The sequence below is a fragment of the Falco peregrinus genome, chromosome 1 (genome assembly GCF_023634155.1).
Source record: "Falco peregrinus isolate bFalPer1 chromosome 1, bFalPer1.pri, whole genome shotgun sequence".
NCBI lineage: Eukaryota > Metazoa > Chordata > Aves > Falconiformes > Falconidae > Falco > Falco peregrinus.
Genome location: NC_073721.1, coordinates 28,832,628 through 28,860,438, shown reverse-complemented (window position 1 = coordinate 28,860,438; position 27,811 = coordinate 28,832,628). Strand labels below are relative to the sequence as shown.

At 48.7% G+C, this 27,811-nt stretch overlaps 1 protein-coding gene and 1 long non-coding RNA gene across 10 annotated transcripts; one reads left to right on the top strand and one right to left on the bottom strand.

Moving 5' to 3' along the window:
• On the bottom strand, positions 1-27,660 carry ARHGAP19 (Rho GTPase activating protein 19). Of its 4 annotated transcripts, none has more exons than XM_055810536.1 (12): positions 27,586-27,660; positions 14,395-14,660; positions 9,197-9,277; positions 8,655-8,864; positions 7,833-8,059; positions 7,244-7,330; positions 6,222-6,287; positions 5,302-5,490; positions 4,493-4,591; positions 3,812-3,904; positions 3,241-3,309; positions 1-2,747 (listed from the first exon to the last, which is right to left on the bottom strand). In XM_055810536.1, the coding sequence occupies exons 1-12, from the start codon at positions 27,654-27,656 to the stop codon at positions 2,691-2,693; spliced, it is 1,515 nt and encodes a 504-aa protein (XP_055666511.1). In that variant the 5' UTR covers positions 27,657-27,660; the 3' UTR covers positions 1-2,690. The 4 variants fall into 4 exon arrangements, with proteins under 4 accessions (XP_055666511.1, XP_005239010.2, XP_055666527.1 ...); XM_005238953.4 differs by lacking the exon at positions 27,586-27,660 and adding an exon at positions 17,480-18,564; XM_055810552.1 differs by lacking the exon at positions 3,812-3,904.
• On the top strand, positions 10,737-21,015 carry LOC106112602 (uncharacterized). 6 transcript variants are annotated; one of them, XR_008748087.1, is made up of 4 exons: positions 10,737-12,035; positions 14,722-14,794; positions 18,802-18,947; positions 19,105-21,015. It is a non-coding gene; the product is annotated as an uncharacterized LOC106112602 (long non-coding RNA). The 6 variants fall into 6 exon arrangements; XR_008748085.1 differs by having other exon boundaries at positions 18,802-19,343; positions 20,169-21,015; XR_008748086.1 differs by adding an exon at positions 12,831-13,919 and having other exon boundaries at positions 18,802-21,015.
• Positions 27,661-27,811: the final 151 nt, after the last annotated feature.

Genomic DNA, 27,811 nt, shown 5'->3' with positions numbered 1-27,811 from the left:
TTAAAAATAAAAGCATTTAATATGGGGTTTTCACATGAACACACAGAAAGGCAACAGTCTGAAACAGTACATACATAGCATATATAAATAAAGATTAAAAATACTTTGGAAACGATAGACTCTGGGAACAGTTAGTGGCTGCTCTGGGAGGAAGCATCCTTGTGGGTCATTGCACAGGGCAGACAAATGAGACACGTCAACCATGACTAAAACTCCCCCTTGCATGTGAGACAGTGTGAACACATTGGAACTACAACAGCCAAGGGTCCTAGAGGCCAAATCTGTTAGCCGCCACCACCGTCCTCAGCACAGGGAGGACAGCACCTTGGGCTAAAGCCCAGGGCACCAAACCCCTCCTGCGACTGCCTTGTCTGGAGCCTGCACCCACCCCTTTTGGCAGGGAGGGCATCTGGGAGATGCAGAACACTGGGCTGATACCCCATAGGTAATTTTTTCTTAGAGCTAAGCACATATCAGCTGTGCCAGAAGGCAGAGTCCCTGAGCTAGAGCCATCAGTAAGCGGGAACAGTGAAGAGTTACGTTCCTCTCATCTACAGGGGAGCAGCGTATTTAGTCTTAGGAACAAGACCGCCTTGTCAAGCGGACACCCATACAGAGACACGCACCCAGCTAAGCTAGGTGATGAACAAATGCTTCATCCAGCACCCACCCTCGATGCAAGTAAGGGCAGAGGTAGCAGGACCAGACCCAGCTCTCTCGGCGCTGCTGCTCGACCTTCGGCTCTGCCTCATTTCTATTCAGAGGCAAAGCCGAGATTCCCAGGTCTCCACTCCACTAATGGCAGACTGCCGGGTCAGGACAGAAGTGCGGTCAGCAAAACACAGTCCCCTTTGGAGAAGAGCACACAGACAGCCTCAGCCTCTAGAGAGAATGATTACAGACACATCCAAAAAACACATACTACTACCACAGCAAACTGCCTCTGCCCTTCTTCACAGCATCCTCGCCTGCCTGGTCCCTGAAGAACCAGAGCTCTTTCTTCGCTGCGACAGAGGCTCCTAACACTACCAACTCCCATCTCACACATCTGCAGTCCCACTACCCCCAACATTTTCAAGGCAGCTCCTCCAATTTAGGGTCATACTAGGGACAGACACCCCCAGTAAAGTACCAGGAACATCCCTTTGGACAGAGCAGCATGAGGCACATAGCTTTGTATCTAAAAATAACACACTAATAATAAAAAAAAAAAAATCACAGTTAAAAAAAAGTGACAAATTCCAGCTAAGCTGCACAGGGCTCCGATGTCCTGTTTTGACAGCTCTAGCCAGTCAGACTGAACTCCCTGCTCACATCCCAATATTCACACCTCCTGCCACCAGTTGTCTCAGAAAGCTGTCAAGGACAGAACTCTAACTCCTGCCAGCTGCTGGTTCTTAAAGATTAGAAGACAATTATAATTGGATTCCAGAGATTATTTGCTTTGCCAAGAAGGACTGAGAAGTGTTTAGATGGTTCCCCAGCTGATTAAACCTCTATTTCACAGTAGTGACCCTGTGTGTTGCCTACTCCAGATTGCTTGCAGACAGGTACTTGGCAAGATTGGTTTATTGGAGCACTTCAGCTTAACAAGACCGCTGACACTGGCCAGCTGTGATGAGGGTTTATCCTGTATCTAGATGGTTTCATCTCATTTCTGCAGCTCAGACCAAAAAGCTGAACCCAGCTCCAGCCATTTCCCCCAGTTTAATGACTAATCAGCCAGTTGCCTGACCAGCCATCCAGATATCTTGAGCCAAAGCCCTTGGCACCATTTGCAGCAGATCACAAACAGCTAAAGCCCTCTCTCACCTCTCACGCTGCTCACAGTGTTCCTATGCTGCACACACAGCCACAAGATTCTGCCTGCTCCAGACACCCTGGCTTCCAAAGGCTGGGCTGTTCTGCCCCAGACAGCCTTCTCCAGCTTCCTTCCCCACTCAAGCTCAGCCTCCCTGCGTGAACACAAAGCAGAGACTCCTTGCTCACCAGGCAGAGCTGTGCCATTGGAATCTGAAGATAGAGAGCAAGGGCTGCCTCCAGCTAAAGCTGAAACAGAGGGATGAGTTTATCAGGGAAGCTGCTTTCCCCTTGCCCCACTTGAAATGACGGCACCCAGAGCCTCTCCTCTTCTCCCAGGCTCATCCTGTGCCCTGTACCGTTTATGCACTCCAGCCCTTTGGGGACAGCAGGGTGAAATGGAGCCCAGAGGAAGCAGAGGAGGCCTGGAGGTAAGGCTAGCTGTCAGGATGTGGGTGAATGCTGGAGTCCACCGTTCCCATTGCTAACAGGGGAGGGAGCAAAACCAAGCCATATGTTAAAAACTCAGAGCAGAAAAAACAAAAGAATACAGCCTAGCAACATTGCAGAGAAAGCTGGGAGTGCACAGAGGGCCCTGCAATGCACAGGGCTCTCCTTGTAAGCAAGCACTCCAGCTCTTCCCAGAGCCAGCAGGTCAGACATGCTGCACAAATTTTGGTTAGATAGTGGTTTGCCCCATAGTAGAATGAAATATAATTTATATACAGAAAGAAACAAGTTCCTGCAGTCTTTGCAAAGGTCCAGTTTCAAGAGCACTGCCATGTTGGTGAGGGCTGCCGTGAGCCTGCAGCACTCCCCTCTAAGTGCAGCACATTATTCACAGCTTGCGAGGCTGGGCATTCCCAAACCATGTGTGGGTGCGAGGCGATTCAGAGGGATGATGAATCCTTGGAAAGCAGGTGGGCTCGCATGCGTCTGCAGGATTCCTGGAGCAGAGAATTAGAGCAGTTGAATGCTTGAGAGACAGAATGCCATGCAAGAAAATGTTGATGTGCTGTCCTCCCCCTGCAAGGACTCCCGCCTGGAGTCTGCCTCCTATACCTTTTACCAAAGCAGAGACAGGAGGCACTGAGAAGACAGGGACAAACACAGCAGCTGGTCTTGGGTTGCACCAACCTCTTGCCCCACTGCCACCCTGACAGGCTGCTAGTACTACCCTGTGCTGCCAGCTTCACTCTGTTTCCCGTGACAGCCTGCCTACCAACTCACAGGTAGAAGGGCTGTACACACCTGCTTTGGTGAAACCCTTCAAAGCCCAGCTTTTCAGCATGCCAGCTGCTTGCAGATTGGCATGGAGCAGACTGCTACAAGCCAGGGGACCACAGCTGTCACAGAGTCTTGCGTGCATGCCATCACCCCTGCACATGTCAGGCCCAGGTACCCCACAGGAAGGAGAATGGGCATATGAACGTGTCTCACCGCTTTCTGGCCCTCCAAAGACTTCAGCTTTGCTTGGGACATGTGAGCTGGAGATCCACATTTCTGTAACTGGGTGAGAGAGGAGGGAAAAAAAAAAAAAAAAAAAAGTAAAGAGCTGTGGAATGAAGTGGCATCCACAGCCTTCCCTGGGAGCAGCCTGTACCACCAGAGAGCAGTGACCACCCAAATCCAGCCTTAAGTTAGTCTGGGCCATCGGACAGTGCTACTACCCACAGGCAGCAGGCTCTGTATAACTTGCGGAGGAGGATGGGAGAGAAGGAAGGGGCCACAAGCCAATGTCCTTGGCCAGGAACACAGCCAGAGGCATAAGACTGGCGTGGAGGCCCAGTGATGCCACTCCTGTCCCGATGCCACCCTTGCCATCTGCTCTGCTCTCCTCCTAGCACCTTCCTAAGACCTTTATTTGATCACACAGAAGATATTTCTCTTGGGCAGAAAACAGCAAGCAGCCCCCCCCAGGGATCACTGAAACGAGCACCCAAGTTGCACTCGAACTCCCCTCACACGCTCCACCACCAGCAGCTTCAGTGGTGCTGGCAGCAGCTCTTACCAGGTGGACATTCTCTTTGCTGACTCGCTCAGGCTCCGGTGTGGCATCCCTGCTCTTCCTCTCCAGGATAACTGGGGTTCCTAAAACTTTCCGCTGCCGTAAGAAGAGAGGGCTGTTGGCTAGTGCTTAGAGTGCAAAGTGAAAAAGAAAGGGAAGGAGCAGGATGCATTGCTGGTAAACAGTTGGATGCTGGGAAAGAAAAAAGGAAGCCAAGCTGGGACAAAGATTGCAAAGCAGAACCACCTGAAATACCATGCCACTAGGTTGAGCCTGCCAGCTTGCGAAGGGCCTGGGAGCTGACCTGAGCTCTGGCCAGGAACCCAGCCTGTCAGAAGCGGGTACACACTGCTGTGGTGCAGCCTGCAAGTGTGCTAACACCTGTGCTAGCAGGCTAGACTACATGACCCTGTCAGTCCTCATCTCATCTTGGGAAGCAAACAATCCTTCAGAAAGATGCATAGATCCTACAGTCACGCATTTCATAGAGGGTTATACTTTACAGTAACAAGGCTTATTGTCACGGTGCTGGCTTTTCTGTCCCCAGTGGATCTATGGTTTTGGGACCCAATACTTTGAACAGTCCCTACCCTTTGAGGGCCTCATTCAAGCCAGGGCAAAGCAGAAGCACAGAGCGACATCACAAACTCACAGCAGAGAGCTTGAGTCAGAGGTTGCCTTTACCTTAATGAGGCCGCTGAAGGAGCGCGAGCGGGTACGTCGTGGTGCTGGGGATGTGGGTACATCAGAGCCAGGAGTGAGAGCTGTAGGATGCTTGTTAAACTAGGATGAAATATGAGGGCAGTATGTTAGCACAGTTACTGTTACAGTTACACCAGTCCCTTGCTGCTGTGTGCTGCTCTACCTGCTCCTAGAACTCAGTTTCTCTCTTTTGCACCCCAAAACGGAGGAGCAGCTCGGAGCTGCAGGGAGAAGAAAGCAGAGGAAGGCCACATCTCCCACCCAGGATTACAGGGAGCTTGGGTGTGAGGGCTTTGTGATGTCTACCCGATTAGCCAAAATCCACAGGTGTTGGAGCAGAAAGGGTGTTGGGCAGCAGCTGGAGGCTGGCAGCCACAACTAGTGCTGACCATATCAACTAGTCTCTCTGGAGCAGCAGGTTGGCTAAGAATGCTCATGGGACCAAGAGGAGGCCAGTTTGTCCACTCTTTGCAGGCAAGAGGCGAAAAGATTTTTCCCTTTGATGGAGGAAGCTCAACAGGACCGGGGAACTGCTAGCTTGGCAAGTCCCTGGCCTGGAAAACAGAGCTCAAAGCACAGCTTGGTGCAGCAAGCTCCATGGTCAGCCACATCTGGGATAGGCAGTCTCCTCCCTTGCCTTCATACAGCTCTGCCACTTACACAGCCCAAAGCCCACTCTCCCCAGCCTGCCCAAGATTAGGAGCAGCTCTCAAAAAGGCCTTGCTTTTAGCCCTGTGCCCAGGATTGTGCTGAGAAGCACACCTCAAAGATATCTTTCCTCCCCACACTACCTGCCGGATAAGCTTCTTCTTCTTTGCAGAGTCAGGCATATTGTGGACATGGCGGAAGAGCTCCTTCAGTGCCTCCTCCGTGCGCTGCTGGGTCTCCTCCTGGTGGCAAGTGTCCAGCCGGCTTCGCTTCTGAGACTTGAGGGGCTGCAGCTCCTTGGAGCCAGGAGATGTCAGCAAATCCAGGTCGTCCTGGGAAAGCGGAGACAGTAGTCGCTTGCCATGCTTTAATCCAAACGAGCCTCCCATCTGAGCCAGGCTGGGAAGAGTCTCGTGAGCTGCCTTAACCCCAGTGAATGAAGGGCTGCGTTTTCCCTACCCCTCTGCAGCAGCACTGCACCAGCAGGCCCTGTGCCAGGGAGAGGTGACAGCAATACAAAGGTGACCCCACTGCTTCTTCCCTCCCCTCCCGGATGCCAGCTGCAGAAGCCCTTCCAGGCTTGAGAAGGGTCAGTGCAGCTCCTTGCAATGCATCTTCCCTCTTCTGCAGCTATATAAGGCAGGGAAGCATTTGCTGGCAAGACACAGACAAATCTTATCCCAGTGGCAGCAAGTAGCCTTTATCCCAGCCCCTCTTCCAAGCAGCACGGCCACAGCAGCAGGCGCATCTCTCTGTTTGGAAGGCACGAGCCCATGAAGGAGCAGGTGCTGCATGTACTAGGCACAGGGAGCAGGTTTGCTGCTAAACAGGGGCTGGTAGCTTGCTTTCCCTGTGCTTTTGATTAACAGATGCTTCAGCTCTGCCCAATTTCCCTAATGCAGCCGCCTGCACCACACCATATGGTTCCCTCACTCCTGCTCTCCGACAGATCCTCTTTCATGACTTGGTTTGTTTTCAGCTTCTTTCACTCACAAGGATCCCTTCCTAGTGTCATAGCCTCTGCCCTTTCACACAGGGCAGCCACTGCATTTGCTGACCTTACCTTTGATGTATGGGCTCTGGACCCCAGATAGTGCAGCCTGGCACACTCCCGGATGTACGCTGGGGCCTGTGATGATGGACAGAGAAAAGGCCAAATGTATGTTTAGCATGTTTGGCCCTGGGGTAAGAGTGGCCCCAACAAAAGCTGCTCTTCAAACATACCACAACAAGCCATTTCCATCAAGATTCAGCTGTTTAGGGCAGACAGAACAATGGGATTTCATGTCCCCAGTGCAGTCCCTGTTCACCGTTTCCTTTTGACGCAGGCAACCAGCACAAGCAGAACACAGTAAGAGCAGGGTTCCATGAGAACTTTCTCCAAGCAGTTCCCCCAGCTCTGAGCTGGCCAAACAGGGGCCTGAGTAAGAGGGCAGAAGGGGAACTTTCTATGGGAGGACTCTCTGCAGAGAGCAGATGCCTACAGTGGCCAGGAAGGTCCTGAGAAGTCAGGAGGCTGCCTGTGGCAGAAAAGCTTCCTTGGAGGAACCTGCAGAAAGCCGCATGCTCCTGACTGTCATACCGCTACACCCTGCTCTGAGCTAGACAGAGGTCCATGCCTGCAAGCTGTGCCTGTAACAGCAGGGGGGTGACTACCACTTGCAGAGACATTCACAACAAAATGACCTGCTGTATTAGGTGTTCAGCTCTTGGCAGCATTCATCCAGGACAAGCCCCTTCAGCTTCCTTATCCTGCCAGAACCCAAGGGGAGTCCGGCTGCTACCTGCGCCCCAGAAGCAGGTTTCCCAGCCGGGCAGCAGGTCTGGGTGCCCAGCAGAGGGTGGTATTACACTGCACCGTGCTTCTGACCTGCCCCTGCACAGCCACCTCCGGGGCTGTCCGCCTAGTAAAGCCGTTCTCCCTAGTCACTAAAGGAACAGTTTCTTGTAGAAAGCCTCCTTCTCTTACCGCAGAAGAGAGCGCTCGTTATACACACTTGACACCTGGGATCTGTCTGGAGAAGGGGCATTCGTCCAGTCTCCTGCTGAAGGGCCAGGGAGAGCAAGCCCACAAAGCACACTTACCTTGAAGAGTTTCTGAGAGTGTTTGATCATGAAGGTCACTCCATTGTTTAGCTTCGTGATATTCTCCTGAAGGTCATTCGCTGTCACCTGGCAAGGGGACATAGCCAAAGGTGCAGCAGTTAGAAGGGGAGGAGGAAGAGTCTCTGCTGCCCTCACTGTCTCTGGGACATAGACACACATGGTGTCTCAGCAGGAGACCTGCTCTGAGGAGATGGGCAGGCAGAGCTCACAAAGACAAAGCTGCTCTGAGAGGAAAACTAGACAATGCTGGGGCCAAACAGTTCACCAGCAGCGATCCGCAAGGTTTGTCTGGAGCTGTCATTCTTAAAAGAAGCAGAACTGTCCTGTGCTTTCAATTTAACTGAGAAAGACGAAGCATCTGTTGCAAATGAGACCTATGGCAGGTCTGGACTGAACACTAGGACTGAGTCCTGCCGGGAAGCTCCACCTCACCATCCCAGCCTCCAACCTTCACATTACCATATCAATACTTAACCTTCACATCTTGGTTCTTCCCCTGCAGGCCTGCCAAAGAAAGCTGCTTTCTACCTTGCCATATCCCACCCGCAAATACTGAGGCATTGCTCACATTTCTGGGCCATAGGATGTGGGGTGCAAACATGAGGGCAAGATTGTGGGCAGACATCTTGTTCTTATCCTGCTTCTTCGCGGTCTGGTAGAGCAGGTCCAGCAGCAGTTTGAGCAGACTGCGGTTAGGCGCGGGAAGGATCAAAAACAGCAGCTGGAGGGCTTCAATTTGGCGCTCTTTGTCTGGAGTGCTGGTCTTATTCCCTTTCTCATCAAACAGTGTCAAGTCTGCCAAATCACAAGGCAGAACGTGAAGGACATGCATCAGCTTTCCTAACAGCAGCTCTATCGCAAGTGGTTACCCTCCCCTCTTCGTACGCAGATCTCCAAACTCCTGCACAGTTCTTGGCCCTCTGTCTCTCCCTCCAGCTCCCAAGCTCCCCACCCAATGTGTTAATCTGTGGTACTCCTCCCATAGGACAACACGCTGGCTAAGAGTTGTGATGAGTTGAAGGCAAGATGGATGAAGTTCACATAAGGTAGATCAATAACAGTTATTAAGTACGTAAAAACCACACCTCACTCAGGAGGCCCCCAGACTTAAATCAGATGGAGACCCAGGTTACCAATGCAGGCTCTGCTTCTGTAGGTATCTGTTTATTGCTGGAGAGAGAAGACTGGGCTAAACAGGCTTGGTCTAATTCCTTAGGATTTTCAGCTCCAGTCTTTCCACCGTTAGGCTGAGATGAAGGAAGATTCCTTCTTACCCTGCCTTCAAGGATTACGCTTATGTAGCCTGGTGCACAGCTCTGTAGCATTACCAGCTTTCTAGGAAGCTAGTTCCATTCCCCCTGCTCATCACTATCTCTTGCTGCTCACTCACCTGCAATTTTGAGGTGGGCATGGAAGTGCTTGTGTGTCAGCAGTGGCTCTGGTAATTCACCCAGGAACATCTTAAGTAGGGTGGCCACATCATTGGAGTGAAACTCCCCAGAGTCCAGGTCAATATCTGTACCACTGTTCAGAGCATCCTTTAGGATCTGTTGCCTGATGCTGTTGCCTGGCACCCGAAACAAGCCTTCTGCTCTTAGATCTGCTCAGCAGAGGGGAGAAAAAAGGCCACTGATTAACCAGAGGCTGATTCTTACCAAAGCAGTTCCCTCCCCTTTCCAGAGCTTGACAGCAAACCTCAGTGAACTGTGTTCAGACACATGACTTCAAGCTGGCTCCCATCAGCTGAGTCCATGCACAGAGGGAAGAGATTAACATATCTGCTAGGCAATTCTGGGCAACGGTTGCCTAGGGCAGCCCCAAACTCCTGCTGGTGGAGAGCTCAGAGCTTTTCACTCTGTCTGCACCAGAGACCTGAGGTGGGCCAGACAGATACCCCTTGGGATAGGAAGACAGTAAGACAGAGTCGCTTACTTTTGTGCAGATACTCGATTAGCTGGGAAACTTGTGCAATGCCTTCTTCTGTCAGCGGTGAGCCAAACACCACCCCTTTCTCTGCAGAACAGAAGGTAATGTGTTCAGGCAGCTTAGAACCCAACAACCACAGAGGTAAGCGGTCCCCAAAGAACAGGATATCAGCATGCAAAGACCAGTGCCCCAAAATGCTGAGGGTGAAGGTCACAAGGACCCCCACAGATATATCACAAGCACTCCCAAATAAGTCACTTCATCTCACCATGCTGTACTTAAAATGGCTTAATCACACTGCTTCTTACTGCAGCCTAATTACAGTTTTTTATCAGCTAAAGCAAACATTTTCTAGCTCCTGAAAAGAAAACAACACCAGAACAGATGCTTCAATTTTAAAGGGCATATCATTTGCAAGCCTGGACCTTATGGCAACAGCAAAGTGCAAAGAGCAGATGTGACAGCCTGGATCACCCAGGTGGCTGCCACACTCCACACACACACCTGGGAAGCAAAGTCCGGATTAATCTTCACTGTGGCTTGACATGGTATGGAGCAGAAAGAAGACATGCAGCTATGACACTATGGGAGAGTAGAACAAGTGCTACTGGGAAGAGCAGACATGTTCCAACTGGCTCACACTGTCCTTTTCAGGGATGGGTAATTCCTGGAATTCCCAGATCCCAGTGAATGTCTCTTCCATTTCACCTGCCCTGGCCTAATTACAGTAAACTATGAAGGCTGAACAAGGAAGAGTTATAAAAAAAAAAGAGCAGAGTAGTGAAGCAATGAGCTGGGCCTTTCTCCATATGGAGCACTGACAAGCTCCTCTCAATCCTAGAGTTTGCTTTTATCTCATGGGGCTGTTACAGATCAAGCATAAGCTGTCAGCTCCAGAACTCCAGTAAATAACACAGGCTACCGCCCCAGAAGATAGAAGCAACTGAGCTGAAAGAAGATCCTTGCATGGGAGGAGACATTAGATAAGAAGCCCATTTAACTGAAAGGCCCTTGTTGAACCAATGCACAAAACTATTCTTGTCCACAGAGGGACTTCCCAGGTAAGACAGTATTTTCTAATAAATGCAGTCCTGCTGACGAATGGCTTTCTCAATCAGATATACAAAAGAAAGCTGAGGCAACTCCCAGGTGCTTCACTGGCAGCAACCAGAGCCCTCAGCATCGCTTCTTCCCTCAGGTGCATGGAAGTTTTGACTACAGCTAGAGACAGCTAGATGCTGGATAGACCATACCACAACATGCTGACTGGCACTGAGAACTGGAACCAGGTACAGAGCTGGTTTGTCCTGCCCTTGCACTAAGGCTTCAAAGAACCAACAGATTTAAGAGAAGAATATACCTCTCTCCACAACCAGACTTGCCAGAAGCATGGGCCCCTTCTGAGGGCAAGCTGGGCACCTGCCCAGCTTTCTGTGGCTGAAGATTTCCCTCCTTATTGTACAGCTGATAGCCCACCAATCCAAGCAGTGCATTGGCTGGTCTGATAACATTTATCTCTCGTACAAGCTTTCTCTTGCTTCCCCCCCCCCCCAGCACATTTTGATTTTACTAGCTTTTGGTCTGTTGTACTACAGATCTTACTGTTCTGTGGTGTTGATGCTCACAGCATATAGGAAAGACCTGTTTAACTCTATGCATTTCTCTAGCAACCTTCCTGTGCAACTAAATTTATTCCACCTGAAGAATGTTCAGCTTTCTTCCAGGACTCCTGAAACACATAATAAGCCACCAGGAACTCCAGCCTCCTGTTAAATAAGAACTTTTTGAGCTCCCTCTGACAAAGCACATGCTTCAGTCCTGCAGGAGAAATGAGGGAAATGTGAGGGTTTTATCCACTTGAGTGCAAAGGGAGAGAAGGGTTAGCAAAATATTCTTGTCCTTGAAGAAAACTAAACTCATGAGACATTCAACAGATAGAATCAATAGGGGCCAGAAGGAGAAGAGGAAAATATATCTTCTTGACACATGCAGGGCCCGATAAATCTGATTTACTTTTGAAGTCAGAAGTTGATACCCAAATAAGAATTTGATTCTCAAAGAAACTTGAAAGACTTGTCTGGAGAATGAATGCTAAGTTACAAAGGATTAGATGTTACTGTATGATTGCTTCTGAAACTAAGAAGCAGCATGAGATTGAGTTTCCTGATGCTCAAAGAAATTGCAAGTATTTGCAGCTTCATCTGCTCTGAGCTCTGTGGTCCTTGGCCTCTGGCTTTGAAGAAATAAAACCCGTTTTTTCTAGGTGGTCTATAACACTGCAACAATGATGCAACAAATGATGGCTCCAAGATGAAACATAGTACATGAAACCGATTTTCTCTGTAGACACAAACTTATTTTTCTCAGAGTTTGGCCAAGGAGTTCACAGACAGTGCCTGTCAATGCAGAGAGACACTGCCATTGCAGCCTGGGAGTGCAGCCAGCAGACTTGGGAACATCTGCTAGCTGTAACTGTAGTGAGACACATGGCCATGGAGACGTCTGTATGGGGGAAGGCGGAGCTCTTGGGGAAGAGAGCTAGCAGATGTCAGGTCTGATAAGAGCAGTGCTCCAACAGAGTACAGATAATTAAAAAAAACAAGCTAGAGAAGGCTCAGAAGTCCCTGCTAGGTGGTTTTCACAAGAATGTGGAAGTTTCCATACATGCTAAGGAAACACTTTCAACTTGGTTACTCATTCACTTCTGCTTGTCAAGTGGCAACGGTCTGAATTTAAGGTGTTTCTACTACACTCCGGGAACAGAGGCAGGAGCAATAACAGGTATGAGCACAGTCTAATTGCAGTTTGGGGGCAGCATGAAGACCTGTTACTATGGAGCAGCAAGGTAAGCATGGCAATATTGACTAGTTCTCACCTAAGGATGCTAAAGGAATTTATTTGTAGTACTTGATTTCCCCCTGAGTATATCTGACCAGGGTTCCCACTGGGTGAGACGGGAGTGGAGGGCTGAAGCCAGCACCAGAAGATACAGCCTGAGCAGTGGGGCTGCAGAGCTCATCTTTATGAAACACAGCGGAGGAATAGGTTTGGTAGAATTAGAAACAGAGAAACTATATAAAGGTTGAAGACAAAAAAAACCCATACTCAAACATAGCGATAGCTCTCTTCTCAGAGGTACTCACAACAGCAGAACTGCTCAAAAGAAGGGGAATGCTGATTAGAAGTGTTCAGCCCTAGGTTGCCAACATCTGAAGGCTGCTACCCACAGCTTCTCTGCCAGCAGCCAGCCAGTCTAGCTAGGAAAACAGAGCTGCTGAGGGATGTGAGAGGTGCCCAGATGGAGGCAGTTTTTGTCTAGATGAGTGAGAAGGTTTAACTGAACTTACTGGGAGAACCAGGCTCCCCTTGAGCGTGAGCAGAGGTGGGAGAAGGCACACACACACCTAGAACACGCTTTCAGTTACAACAAAACAGAGTGGTAAATGCCAGCCAGTGAAGAGGAGAGGATCTGAACACAACTGTGCACAAAAGCAAATCTCAGACTTCTGAGAAAGGGCCTAGAGCTAATGTTTCATAATAAGACAGCTGAACTTGAAAGAGAAGATAAGTCACTTGTCAGTTTACCAGAAGGAAACTCAAGCTGAATGATTGTCTCAGAGAGAAATTTGTCATCTCCCAGGGTTGAATCTGGGCTTCAGCAGAGTCAGTCTGCAGAGCTTTGTCACTGACTCACTGGATTGAGATGTGGATCACAGATTTGTACAGATTTCTGAGCTGCACAGGCAAGACCTTCCAGAGCACTGGGACAGCAACTGAACATGACAGTGGGCCCTGAGTGAAGTCAGTGGCCTGGGAAGCTTGGGCATTATTGTTGTTTGTGGAACCTGATGCTCTCAGCCTTTACCGATATTCCACCACTTACAAGGAAAGCTAGGAAAAACAGAGCATGGACTTCCATGGACACAAGCAAGCAGAGAGACAAGGACACCTTGGTGTGTAGAGGAAGAACCTGTAGCTTGCTCAGGCACCACTCTGCAGCTCAGTGCTATCCACAGAGCCAGGCCAGAAACACACAGAGGCCAAAGAAATCTCTCTGTGGTATGTGCTGCACTGCGCACAGTGAGCAGCTGACCCACCGAGGCCAACCTGACATAAACCACAGCAATAACCTCCAGAAGAAAAGTACTCTAGAAGGGCAGGGCATTTCTGGGATGAACCTCCTGGCCTCCATTTTACTCTTTTCTAAAGGTGTGGGACACCAGAGTTGGTGGTGCCAGTGACAGAAGTTACCGTGAATCAGTAAGAATAGTGGCGTTTGACTTCAGTGACATGCTTGTCTCACGAAACAGATGTCACCGAGTGTGGTCTAACACTTAAACTGAGTGACATCTGGGGTGAGGCGGGGGCCTCGCAGCCCTGTGTTGCTTCAGTAAAAGCCCGAAGGACCCCTGTACATCTGTACTTAATCCCCCACCCCATGGTGAACTGTTTGGCCCCACTGACCTTCCAGGACTGACAATCCTTGCTAAGGGCCAATCGGCACACAATAATTGACTTCGTTCCACCTTGCCACGAGTACAAATCTGGTATTTAGAATTTTGAGGGCAAGAACTCTAACTACCAGGCGGGTCAATGGGCCTGGACCTCTCTCCTTCCCAAGCAGGGACACCTCTTTGGTAAGACTCACACCTCCAACTACATTGGATGTTACCCAGGAAAGTACTGTTAACAAGAGCGCTGAACTTTTCACATGAGCTCGATTTTCACAGTAAGTGTATTTATCAATAGCAATTCTGAATTTGTTGTATCTGTTGCTTTAATAAATCATCTGTACTTTCAACTTTGTGAAACTCTTTCAGTGACGGTCCTGGGGAGGGCTCTGACAGGCAAACATTGACTCTGATAAGTGGCTGTACAAATAATCCGCCAAGACCTAAATTGTCAACCAAGTCTGAGACTAGGATCAGATCTAGACTCCCCTCTGAGAAGGGGTTTAGAAAGCAAGAGGGTCCTTTGTGAACCTTGTGACTCAGTGGGAGAGCTTTCCTTCCCTTAGCCGTGTGTCAGATTCATACACAATGCAACAAGGCATCATCCCCAGAGATTACAAACCTATAGTATTAACCATTCAGCACAAGCTCAAAAGAACAGGCCTACACTGAGAGTTTCATAAACTACATGTAACAGACGATGGCAGTCAGCATCACCCTGAAGGTGAGCACCAGACGTCATGCTATACTCACCCTTGCGCTTCAGAGACATCAGAGACCGAAAAAATCCAGAGGCTGTACTGTTTGCCCCAGGCAGTTTTGGGTCCTCCTCTCCCATTAGTTGGGCCAGCTCTGCCCCAGGCAAGTCAATAAGCCTGGTAATGTTGCTGACAACAAGCTCTGTGAACACCTCTGGTTTTTCATGGCGCAGCTTTTCCACAAAGAAGTCAGGATTGAAGATGATGGGCTGGCTGCGGAGGGAGGAGTCATTGCAAATGACAAAATTGCAGATGGCATCACTGGAAAAAAAGGAAGGAGGAAAAAAAATACAGTAACTCCTCATTGCTTTGTTTTTTACAGCCAGCTGGTCTGCCCTGAAGGAGACATCTGCTGACACAGGAGCTCCCAGTCTAGACCAACAGTGCTGTCTTAGGTGAGCACTCCGCACAGCGCGGCTACATTTCCCTTTGGAGCAAAACTCTCTCTGGCCTGTTTGTACAACACAGCCCAAGACTAGCATTCTGTAGCATGGTGGTAACACATGTAACACATGGCAACACCCAACTAAAACTTGCACTGTATCTACATCCTACTAACTCAGGCAGATAGGTCACCCAATACTTTTCATTAACCTACCACTCTCAGTCATAAATAAGATTGGTCTGTCTCCCTTCCCAGAAATTCAATCCCAGCGGCCTGAAAGTCTAAACCCCAATCTAAATTTTTTCATGGCCAGCTTATACTCATCAGTTCCCATTGCCAATCTATCATTCCTACTGTCCTATCACCAAACAGATAGTTCCCATGGTCTGGGACTTTGTTTTTATAATCATAAACATGCCATAATACTGACCCACAGTTCTGCTAGGGATGTGGTGAAACACTCTCAGGTGACAAGCTGCCAGATCTTTGGGTATTGCTCTCCGTCAGCTATGACAACTGCCCAGCTGTGCACTCTTGAGTCTACGGTGAGCCTGAACTCATCAGTATCACCACAAACCACAGAAAGTCAGTCCTTAAGGAACCCCTAGTAACCTTTCTCCTAGAACATCTCTTTTCAGCTCATCCAGTTCTTGCCTCTTCTTCAAGCTGTCCTTTATCCGACCTCCCTATTTTCTACTGATTTCTACTTTCTCCATTTCATAGCTTCTCATGCAGCATGGAAAAGGGATGCATCTGAGACACTGCTCTGCTAAGGGTTATCTGTAACAGATACTTAGCCCTACCACTGGTTAGGTGAGCTACATTTACCATTTCTAAAATCAAAAGAGTTATCAAAGAAATATCTCAGGCTAGTCAGTGCTCTTAATGCTCACACTTAGAACTTATCCCAATTTCCATCTGCCTGTAAGTCTTCCATTACCATCTTCCCACCGTTTCAAACACTTGCCCACCTCTGAAGTCAAGCCCACAGGCTAGAGTTGCTTAGCTGGCTTCTCCTGTTCCTCTTTTACTTAAATGTGAGGATTAGTGTCGTTATTCTCCAGTCACAAGCTACTGCCCCGATGTTATACTTGGCTATAAAGTGCTGGTCTGGACCTGTGAACTGGCGTGCCAGGTCTTCAGGGCTCTGGGTGGAGGCTGCCTACCCACCCAGCTTGCAAACACTGTATGCTTTCACTGTGTGACATTCCCCAATCCTTTAATCATTCTTGGGCTCTTATATAATACTTTCCATGGTTTCAACATCCCTCCTCTGCTGTGAGGTCCTGCTGAACACTATTTTCCAATAGCAATTGCCCAAGTGCACATGCAATAGAAACGCTGCACTTGTGCACCAGGGATCGTATCAGTCCCTTAGGTGTGGTGTGGCACCCACGGGGAAGCATGTGCTCTGCCAATCACCCCCATGGCCACCAAAGGCTTTCCCTTCAAAGCAGGCCTTCCCACAAAAGATTGGAGTGCTCTGACCTTCTCCTCTCTGCTGAGGGGTGGAGGCCACATCACCATGTCTGGACCACGCCGGGCATCTGGGCTCACTGCTCAGCACGCCTGCCACCAAAACAGTTTGCGACACACTGGACCTTACATCCACTGGTTCAAACAACAGAGCACTTCAGCTACTAGCCCAGAGATCCCAGCAATTTATTTTTCTGACGTAAATTGACAGTAGGTAACCAAGGGGAAGAAATCAAAGCACATACTGGTAAGTCACATGAACTCCAGCCCACCTCCACACAGTATCTGTGAACCCAGCTGTGGTGTGGTGAACTACTGCTGCACATTTTTGACCTGAAAGACCATCTTGGCATCATTTCCAGGATGCGTGATCATAATAAGAGAATAAAAGCTGGGACTCAGGCTCCACAAGGACAAAGATACTTGCTGAAATCAGAGGAAACCAGGCTCTCAGCAACACTTGCATCGTGAGAATCCATACAAAATCCTCTCCCCTTGCCACTGCTCTCCACAGATGTCAAAGACTCCTTCAAGAGGATGGAGAGGAAGAAAGTCTGCAAGGCAGACTGCAAGGCAATCTGCCAGGTCATCTAAAATTTTAGAAAGCTCTTAAAGGCTCCCAGCTGCATGGCTTAGAGTGGCCTAGCAAGCATGCTGCCGACTCCAAATGGGGGACATATTTTTCTGAGCACTTCCCAGCCTGTTTTTCAACAGTTTGTTATTTGCAATAAATCAAGATGAAAATGCAACAACTCCATATCAGCTGCCAAAAAGCAACTTCCAATTAATCTAATCATATTCACATTTCATTGCACAGGTCTACAATGCACAAGCAAGTGCCAGCTTTGCCAATAATGTGGAGCAAGCCCTTTGCCTGAAACCCATGACAACTGATTCTGTGGCAATACAGATCCTGAGAAGGGTTAATAGCAAGTGTATAGGCCCAGTGACCCTGCCTGCAATGATCCGTGCACTGTTATTCACTCACTAGCAGTTTTGTTTCCCCACAGAGAAGATATGCAAATACTTTGCAGCAGTTACATCAAGCATCACAGATTATCTGCTCCCTCTGACAATTAGATATCTAGATTCAGAGAAAGAAAATTAAACAATTTTGTCAACTAGAACTGACTGACAATTCTCTGCACAGCCCGTGTTACAAGTCATGCAAAGTTTAACATTTAATGCAAAAATACACAGAAAAAAGTAAATTTCTTACATGAGTGCTGAGAGCTTTTGGAGAGGCATTAGGAAGCAGAGACAGGGAAAAGAACTTGCTCCTTGTTTCCAGCAACAAAAGAAACCTGCCTGTCCCAGCACAGCCTATGCAAATTCCACGCATGCTACGAGACACAAGGGCGCATTATTGGGTCTGAAAGGCCCCCTTGGCACACACTGGGCATCAGCCTTCACACAGAGACAAAACAGAAAAGAAAAGCTGGACAAATTGATTCATGTCTCTTGCCAAAGGCTGCGTAGCTGGAGTTTAACGGCAAATAATTCCTACATAGAAACCCGGGTTTTGAATTAGGACCAGTGTGGTATTAAGTGCTCTCCACCTGTATCTAAGGGGAATCCACAAAATAGCCCAAATGTACTCTGTGTTTACCATGAGTAAAGCCATGCAAACACATTCCCAACAGCATCCAAGCACAACCAATGTTACAGCACTGGCAGGACAATAGTCGAGTCCCTTAACTGCACAACCCCATGCCCAGAAACCTTGCTAGAAACAATGCCTGCCCCTGCCTTTCACACTTTTAGATTCTTTCTAAGACAAAGCACATAATTGGCCCCTCCAGAGCTGGAAACAGCACCTGGCCATTGCTCTTTGCCACTATTACTGTGCCACCATGTGCCATTCATCCACTTCAGGCTTCCCATTCCATGTGTCTCTAGATTCCCATCCAGTTTCCCTGCCTGCCGCAGCTGGGAACAGCCTTGTATACTCTTATTGTGGTATGGCACTTCAATGAGCTACTTAATTTTGAAAGGTCACTTTATTAGCAGCTCTTCCTCGCACAGAAAATTTGCCTTTGTATCATTATTGCTAATCAAAATGGAAATGTGAAGCAAACCGCTATTTCTGAGCAAAGATAAAGCCCCCACTGGCTTTACACACAATAACCCTGCCAATCCTCACTGCTGCACACACTACAACCTTCAGAAAAAGCCATGTGCCCCATCTGCTGTTTTCATGTTAAAAAAGGAAGATGAATGTACTCTACCTAGATTCACAGTTTATATAACAGCAGCCAAGGGGAGACAAACATGCATTCAGGGAGTTTATTGCCTGTTCTTTTTTTTTTTTTTACCTCCTTACAGAGTTATATTTTCTATATGCTGTGATCTCAGACTGCTTTACGATGTGTCAGAAGATGATAAAATAAAGGAATAAATAGCTTCCTCTTTGATCCCATGAATAAAATCAAATCTCAATGAATAAGAAAACCTTGTACTAATAAGGTTGTGATTAAGACAGCAGATTAAAAAAAATGGGTCCTATATTGTGCTGAGATTCTTGCCATTCTGGTATTTTAGAAGCGAAGCCTGTGATCCCAGCCAAGTCACAAAGAAAGCTGTCTGTCACACACAACGTTCTTGCTTCAGGCATGACAGCCCCATCATTTCATGGGGAGTGGATGGTGCAGGAGGTCAAAATCATGATGGATCAATTAATCCCTAAGGTAACTAGATCCAGGCCCAGGAAATGCCTTGGAAACTAGGATAAAAATGAGACTTAAACTGGCAAAACCTAGTAATTGAACCTGTGGTGGTCTGCTCATGTGGCAGCAAGATTGCATTCAGATACGTGAGACCTAACTGTTTTGGTGGCTTTTACAGTTTTTATGTTATTCTGTCTTCACACACGTGAAGGCAGAAACCAGTTCAAGCAACATGAAACAGTGCATAAGGAGAACACAAGCCAAGAAAGAAAAGGAAGAGGTACCTTTGGGGCAAGGCATTAGCTGTGTTTTTCTAGCTGGGAAAGTGGAAAAACTGGAAGCTGCAGATTTCAGACGAGCCTGATGTACCTATTTCATTGGGCAAAATCCACCCCTGTCCATCCCACACCACAGCAGGTGAGTTTTACCATACAGGAGCAAAAAGATTAAAGAGCTTTGGAAAATAAGGCAGATAATGGAAGAAAATCTCCCTCTGTAATAACAAAATGTTTAGCCTATGAGAGAGAGCCAGGCTCCTACCAAATACTGAGAACAGGGCGATAAGCAGGCAGTGCTAAAGAACACAAAACACGAGCAATACTTTGCCTGGCTAAGCACAAAGGGAGACGGGACAGATGCGCACAGGCTCGTATTTCCCCAGGGAGAGAGAAGGAGCATCATCTCCTACATTGTGCCAGAGTAAGGAACCAATTAACGAGGATGTCTGAAGAGAGTATTTCCAGAACCAGATAGGAGCCATCCCAGATTTTGCAAAGAGATGAAAGAACCATAGTGGAATGATGTGGAATCACTTTAAATACAAAAGGACTAGAAGACAAATTATTTCCTAGATTTAAAAAAATAATATATATATTTAAAAGAATTCTAACGGGAATGGACTGCAGAGACATTAGAAGTGACCTCACAGTTAAGGCTGCTTTGAGGACTGTACTTCAGACCAACATTCTTGTAAGACAGTTTAACAAAGATCACATTCAGGCCTTGGATTCGGCACAGTAACTCTTCATGGGATGACTGGTTTGCCTCTAAAAAATGTCAAGAAAAACATGCAGCAATTTTTGCCTAGGGTTATACTCATAAAGTCTTTAGGGGCAGAGTCCTTTTGTGATGAGTACACAGTGCATGGGACAGTGGATGCTGTCTCTAGACTTAATACAAGTAAACCATACTAGAAAACACTGCCTTTTTAATTTTTGCTTTGCTTTCTTCACATTTAAACAGCTAACATGGAGTGATTCAGCTTTTTGGCTATGGGGACTAGATAATAATATACAATTTAAACAGCCAGGAGCTGGGGAAGAAAGCTGCTATTATGCAGTGGCAGCCTGTGCTGGACAACCTGGAACTAACGTAACACGTGGCCATCTTTTGGACACCAGGTAAGCTGGGTATCCGAGTCACTGCTATTATCTAAGAATTCTAATTCTGTCTCTGTAAAGGACTCACAGGAGACCTCAGCAACATCAGCTACGCATCTGTGATGTGAACCTGGAGACGGACCTATCTGGGAAGATAAAAGGGTTGAGGGGGGTACCAGGGAAGCGTGCTTTGGAAGAAATTGAAAATGCAACATATTACCAGTGTCAAAGAAAGCTGCAGTAGCAAGACATCTTGAAATATGTGAAACATCACAAAATTTGCATTTCACCATGAAATTTTTCAAGTTTGACCTTAGAGAATCCTTCTGTGATATCTTTAATAATAGCCACTGGAATATTTTGAAGTCAAGAAAGCAGTACTTCAACCACTCATCACCACAACATCAGAGTATCCAGATGCCTTCTAGTGCTAGAAGGAGAAAAAGAACTAAGAGGCGCCTTAGAGAGGAACCACATGTTCACTGCAGTGCTCCTCACCAAGTCTCCTTCCCAGCGCCACCACCACAGCTCATTGCACACCCATGCTGTGCAATGGCTCAACCTCCTCCTACCCAAGACTCTGTAAAAAATGCAGAAACACAGCTACCACCAGAAACCCGGTAATTTTACATTAAAGATCCGCAAGCTCATATGTCTGCCTTAACATCAGAATAACAGTCTAACAGCAATAAATAGCAATGCCGCTCTGATTTTCATGACTTTCAATGCGGTCTAAAGTTTGTGTCTTTATTTTAACATAAACCCCTACTGGGAGCAGCAATAGAAGAGGAGCCTTAGATCCAATCCTGATTTCACTGAAACAGCACCAAAACTGAATCTTTTTAGATGGCAGCAGCTGCCTCCTCTTGTTACTGATCTATTCACTTTTATCACTGTGGCATTGGGAACCTCAGTCACAGCTGGGGACTCTGCTGTGCTCCATGCTGTACAAACACAGAACAAAGGCAATACCCTGTCTTCAGAGGGCTGATAGCTAAATCTGAAATGAATGCTGGAGGGGCAGAAAAGAGGGAGGAATCCCAAGAGAAGAGGCAGCACTATCAGTCAGCATGACTGATATAACTGAACTCTGCCAGCTTTTCTGTAGACACTATTAAAAAGGAGGGCGAGGAAGGACAGGAAAAATAATCAGGTCACACTGCAGACATTTAGAAGAAATCCAGCTTCTGTGTGAGGGGCGACATGGGACTGAGCACAAAGGAGCTGATTTGAAAGCTATCAGGCAGGGACGGCTGGGACGCGGGGCTGAGGACACAAGAGCCGAGTTCCAGGCACTGGCTGGGAGCCGCTGGCGAGGCAGAGACAACAGGCCAGCAGTGCTGGGGAGCTGCAGGAGCCTGGCAGCAACGCAGGGCACCGTGTGGCCGCATCCAGACCCCTGCAGCAGGGTGGGAAGGTCTCAGCCTGAGGAAGCCCAGCAGCCACTTCCCACCACCCAGAACATGCTGGGCAGGCATGCTGCCTCCTTCAGAAGGTCACCAGGGCCTGGAGCTAGTCGTATAGAAATTGTTGATGTATTTTCCTTGCCCCATTTATGACTGTTATGACAGTTATAATCATGACAAAACAATGCATCTCTTTTGCTTTATTTTATTAGAGCCATTTGCATTGTGAATAGCATATCATAGATCTGAGGTACCACGTGGGCCCAGGTGCTATCTGCCCTGAATGCTGTGTCCCATGTCTAGGACAGGGATTTTGGGCCTTTTCTCCCCATGCACTGCAGAATTACCTACCATGACCTTTGACTACTGAGTCTAACAAACTGCAAGGACACCTCCTCTTCCCAGGAACCCTAACACCTTTCTTTGTGTAATCTAAAAGTCTTTACTGAACACCTGTCCCTGGATTCTTGCCAACTGACTGCTCTTCAACTTCACTCATATCCCAGGTAGAACATTTCTTCCCCACTTGTGCCTGTGTGGTCCTAGGTTGGGTGGACTGCAAGGTCCACACCTGTCTGCCATATACCCAAAGTACATTGATGGTACATTTCCAGTTGCCAACAACGATAGCATTCCCTCACTATCCTCATTTCACATCTTTAACTTCTTCCCCATTTTGAGTTTACTGGAAGTCAGTAAGAGGCATGGTCTAGTCCTACCTACCTTTACCTCCTTGGCTTCTAGCACTCAAATTGCTGCTTGCACCCCTGATTGACACCCTTACATCTGCAGATAAGAGCCCTAGGGCATCCTTCGGAGGCAGCGAAACATGCAGTTCAGAGACTAGCAAAGATACACTGTGTAGACACTTCTCAGTCCAGTAGCTCCATGCCAGTGTCCAGGTCAGAGCAGAATGACCATCTACAAAGAGGTGCCCCACGACAACCAGGTTTACTTCTGACATGAAAAATCGATCAATCACACAAAAACAGCACAGCAAAATTAACAAGCTACTGTAGCAACTAGCCTCAGAACTCAGCACAACCCAGCAGGGCAGGAAGGATGTTTTCCTCCAGCCCTCCCACAGGATGATAATCACTCAAAATTGGTAGCATCAACTGCTGCCCAGAACACATTTGGGAATCCCATCCCACCATCACCTGTCAGCGCCCCAGCAAAACATTGCAATTTGAGCATAGCATGCTGTAGCACTCCCGGGTTCACTTGACTGCTGTGGTTTTTTCTGGACCAAGGGGATAGCAAGACCCACAGCCAGCTCCCAACAGTACTGTTAGGTGAGATTTTTGTGGCCACAGCCTGGCAAATACAGAGAACAGAGGTACTTGGGAAGTCACAGCTCTTGTTTTCATTTGTTAAATTTCTATAATTCCACAACACTCCTTTGCTCTGGAGGTGCAACGGGCAAGATGCATGCTTGCATCTGTATTTTGTATCATGGTGGTGTTTGCAAAGGATGAGAGCGCATTAAATCCCTTCTCATCATCAGTCCTCCGCAGACACCACTGAGTATGTCAGAGGCCACATCCCATGTTCCAGATGTGTAAACTCTCACAAGCTGGAATTGCAATGAGGCATACCTGGATGCATGCCAGCATTTAAATAAGATGGTGACATCTGGTCCGCACTGCTGAGGCACAGAGATAAACAGGCTGGGCCAGCCGCAGAGCAGCACAGCACGCAGTACCGGAGAGACAGAGATGCACAAAGTAGCCCAATTAACTCACCAAACTGAGCAAAGCGGGGGCCTAGCACTTTTGAAGGGGATTTGGGTAGGCTAGGATGTAAAAAAACTGGAACACTATACACAGATAACAGAATTCATATGACAAGAACCTATACCGTAACTTTATGCAACACTCCCATGCTGCTCAGAAACTGCTGCTCTTCCCATCCCACCTGTGGTCATCTCTGTCTGGATTCACCAGATTTCTCTGCAGAGCCCAGGGAGCAGGAATATATTTATGTGCTCTTCAGGGGCTGCCCAGGAGAATGTGGAGTGGCACATGCATGAGAGGAAAGCTCCAGGCACCCCTGAGAGCTTGTGAAGGATGTTCCCGAAAAGGCTTCCTGCTCTCCAAGGCACAGCCAGCCGTGGCACGCTTGTCTCCTGCTATATGACGGCTCGCAAGCAGGGCTGTAGGAATGCCCATATGGAACTCCCAAACCATAAAGCTACATTTCAACCTTGAGTCTGAGCTCCAGAAAAACAAAAAGGGAAACTAATGCTGGCTCCCCTGAGAACTCCCTGCCTCTGGAAATCAGAGCTGCCACATTACCACTCGAAAAGAAAAGATGTTTTGGCTGGACTCCAAATTATTAGAGCTTTATAGGCCAAAAGCAAACACATTAAAAGTTCTCGTAAGCCAGCTGACAGACAATTATTTAAGCAGCTTATCACATTCCCTACTATCTACAGTTTCTGAAAAAATTCATGAGGAAACTCTAGATAGCTTAATTGCAATTACCTAGCGTAGAGGTGAGAAATGCCAAAAGCCAGGGAGTGAGGCCGTTGCTCTTGGAGAAAAGGGCCTAACACTCATCAGACACAACAGTAAGTGTAATGTATTACTGAAATGAGAGGCCAGAACATGCCAGACCTGTGAAGCCCTGAAACAAAGGGTCAGCCAAATGTATCACACCACAGGGTCACAGTTCCTCCCATTTCTCTACCCATGTTGGCTCCAAGACCCGTGCAACTTGGTAACACAGGAACCAACAGCATCACTCCCCAGGATCACAGCTCAGGTTTGGTGAAAGCTGGCACAGAAGCAGCACAGCAGGTCCGTGCCTGAACCCAGCAGAGCAGAACGAAGGAAGAGTTCTCAGCTCCCTGTTCTTGCCTCCAGCTAAAGAACAAGTGAAAATGAGATCCTACAGAAAGAGCCAACTCTGAAACAAGTGGGAAATACAAGGCCTAAGCTGTGACTGGGAGCCTAACCCAGCATACAGAGGGACAGTATTTCCAAGAGGAACTTGACTTCAGTTGCAGCCATTAGATGTTAGCCAACATTTCCATGCTGCCCTGTCTCCTTACCATCTGTTCATGCCACTTATCAAATCAACACACACTGAAGACTGTTGACCTTTAGGACAAGGAATTTGATTTCCCAGCAGAGTGTCCAGCACTCAGTGCTTCAGTTTCAGACTGAACTGAGTGCCCACACACCTTTAAAAGAGCATTAACAGAGCCTGGTGACATTTTCATATGCATATAAACATGCACACAGCAACAAGGCAATGACCAGGCTGGTGCAGAGACCCGGACACTGCCTTGGGGTACATGGGCAAGCAATGCTCCTCCTTCATGCAAGTAGACAATTAACTGATGCGTAGCAGAACAAGGATCCTGTTGTCCAAGCCCATCGCAGGCCCTGGATGAGAACAGGATGTTGCCTGCAAACATAAAAAATATTGCAAATGCAATACAGTCTTGAGTTCAGGTCTAGATGTGTGCCTGAGGGAGCTTGGACTGAATAGGGGGTTAAATGCAAGTCTAGGTCTCAAAGATTTTAGCGAGGGTTGCAGAAAAGGGAATATTTGATTAAGATTGTTCCTTGCTCCAGGCTATCTTCAGAGAAAAGTAGCCATGTGTTCAGACTTGGCTTTAACTCTGAAATCAACCATTTTTTCTGCATGACCCTCAGCAAGTCACTTTGACTTTTTGCCATTAAGTCATGTTTACAGTGAACGTTTTCCTATTTGCAGTAAAATATAACTGGCAATTGTGACTCCTTTCATCACCTGTTTACGATGTGAGCTCTTGATGTCCGGTTGTGCAGGGACACACTATCAAGCTATTTTAGCAAGATAACAAGCCTTTTCCTAGCATATCCTGCCTTCCAGGCCCACGGCTTTTTCCCCTTCCACTCATCCCCCCCCGCCATATCAAATGGCTGACATGAACACTGAGTGCCTGGCAAAGCATTTAGGCACTGCTTGAATCAAACATTAAATGCATTAATTAAACAGACAGATATTTCTCTTTTGAAACTGAGTACTCTGGCACACTGCAATCATAATTCTCAGTTATGAAGAGCCAGGCAGAGGTCAGAGAGACCACAAACTGAAGAGAGACCCACACAAATCATCTTTTGTCATGTTCAGTAACATTTGGTATGGAGGTAAAGACAATCAGCTTTCATTTCCAATCTTTAAGTCAGCCTGCTGCAAGACCACACGCACAGCATGCAAGCTTTACTAGCTAACTTGTGCTTCTCTCCAGATGAGAGGGAATAGGGGCAAAAGCACGGTTGTGGAGCATGCTTCAAGAAAAGAAAAAAAAAAAAAAGAAAAAAGAAAAAGGCAAGCTTTGTGGTCTTTGTGGTGACAGACCTGCAAAGTAAGAGATCGATCAATTTGCTAAGCGTTGGAGTAAAACTTGTACTTCAGGCTTCGATTTAATCACTTGAGGGGGAAGGGGTAAAAACTAGGGGACTACAGCCTAGGGACAACTGGCAGCACATAACAAATAAATTCAGTCATTTGGACTGATCCAGCCCACATTCAAAATGCTTTATCCAAGAGAGTTTCTCAGCTGCACAGAGCATACTCGCACCCTTACCAGGTCTGGCATTTTAGGCACTCCCTGCTCAAACTGAGCACCATCTCTTCATCCCTCCTTCCAGAGCAACGCTCTGCCCCAACCCAGGAACCAAAGCAGTGTCCCCAGATAAGCACAGCAAGTGCCATCAGGATGGGTCCCACTCAGCAGAGAACAGGACAGCACCACTGTGAATCAGACTAGGTATGAGGCATCAGCCCTCAGCTATATGTTTTGCACGTTCATAAAAATGACCACTCAAAGGATATTCAGTTTGCAGGTCCACATCACACCGGGGTGGGGTGGGGTATTGATTAAAAAAAAAAAACAAAAAACACACACACACAAAAAGGGAGAAATAAATGATACAGCCTTTTAACAGTCATCCAACAACACCGTCCTGGTGAAGTGCTCTTGCAGTCGCTGCTGTTTTATCGGCAGCAGTCACAGAACGGCTACGCACACCGAACCAGGTGCTAAAGGTGAATTATGCGAAACTGAGATCGCACGTGTATTTAGAAAGCAACAATAACGCACACAGAGTGGACAAAGCAAGGGAGAAAGAGGGCTGGATGCGAAGCAAGCCTATACAGTGCCATCACCCTACCAAACCCTGCAACTGCCAAGCGCTCGGCGCTGTCACTGCGGCTGCAGGAGCCACGCGCCCGCCCGGCCACAGCGGCCTCGCGCCCCCGCAGGCGGCCAGCGGCCGCGCCACGGCGGGGACACGGCTGCGGGCGGGGGGGGCACGGCGGCCCCGGGGCGGGGGGCTTCGTCTCGCTAATTTACGCGCAGGGTCGCGCTTCCCCAGGGAACAGCCCCCTCACCCGCGGGCGGGCGGGTGGCTCGGAGCGGCATCGCTCGCCTCGCAGGAGCCGGCGGTGTCTCCCCCGCAATGCAGCACGGGGAGCTGCAGGGAGCGCTGCCCGCCGCTGAGCCCGCGGGGACGGGGCAAACGCAGCGCCGAGGCGCCGCAAACCGGCGCGGGGGGGCCCACAGGCTCCCACCCCGATCCTCACGCCTGTCCCGCGGGGCGTCCCCCCGCCGAGAGCCGGGGACCGCGGCGCTGCCACAGCTCGGCGGGGGTAGGGGGCACCCCGGCCGGCGGAGCGGCTGCCCCGCCGCAGCGGGGACGGTGAGAGCCCGGCCCGCAGGGGAAGCGCCGCAGTGGGCGGGCCGAGGCCGCGGTGCGCTGGCCCACAACGGGCCCGGGCCGAGCCACGACCCGTAACGCGGCGAGGGGCCGGGGAAGGGGCCCCGCCGCCCCGGGGAGGGGTGAGGAGGTGTCGGTCTATCCGGGGCCCCGTTCCTACCTGCCGCCGCGCCGCCCGCCAGGCGCCGGTGCTCCCTCCGCCATCTCATACCTGCCGCTCCGCCTCCCCATTGGCCCGCCGCATGACCCCTCGGCCCCGCCTCGCCCCGGACGCGCGCCGCCATTGGCTGTAGCCGGCGCCGTCCCGCAGCCATTGGCCGTTTCGAACAGGCAACGGCCGATCGGCGCGCACGGCGAGGGGGGACACGGGCGCCCGCCCCGCGCGC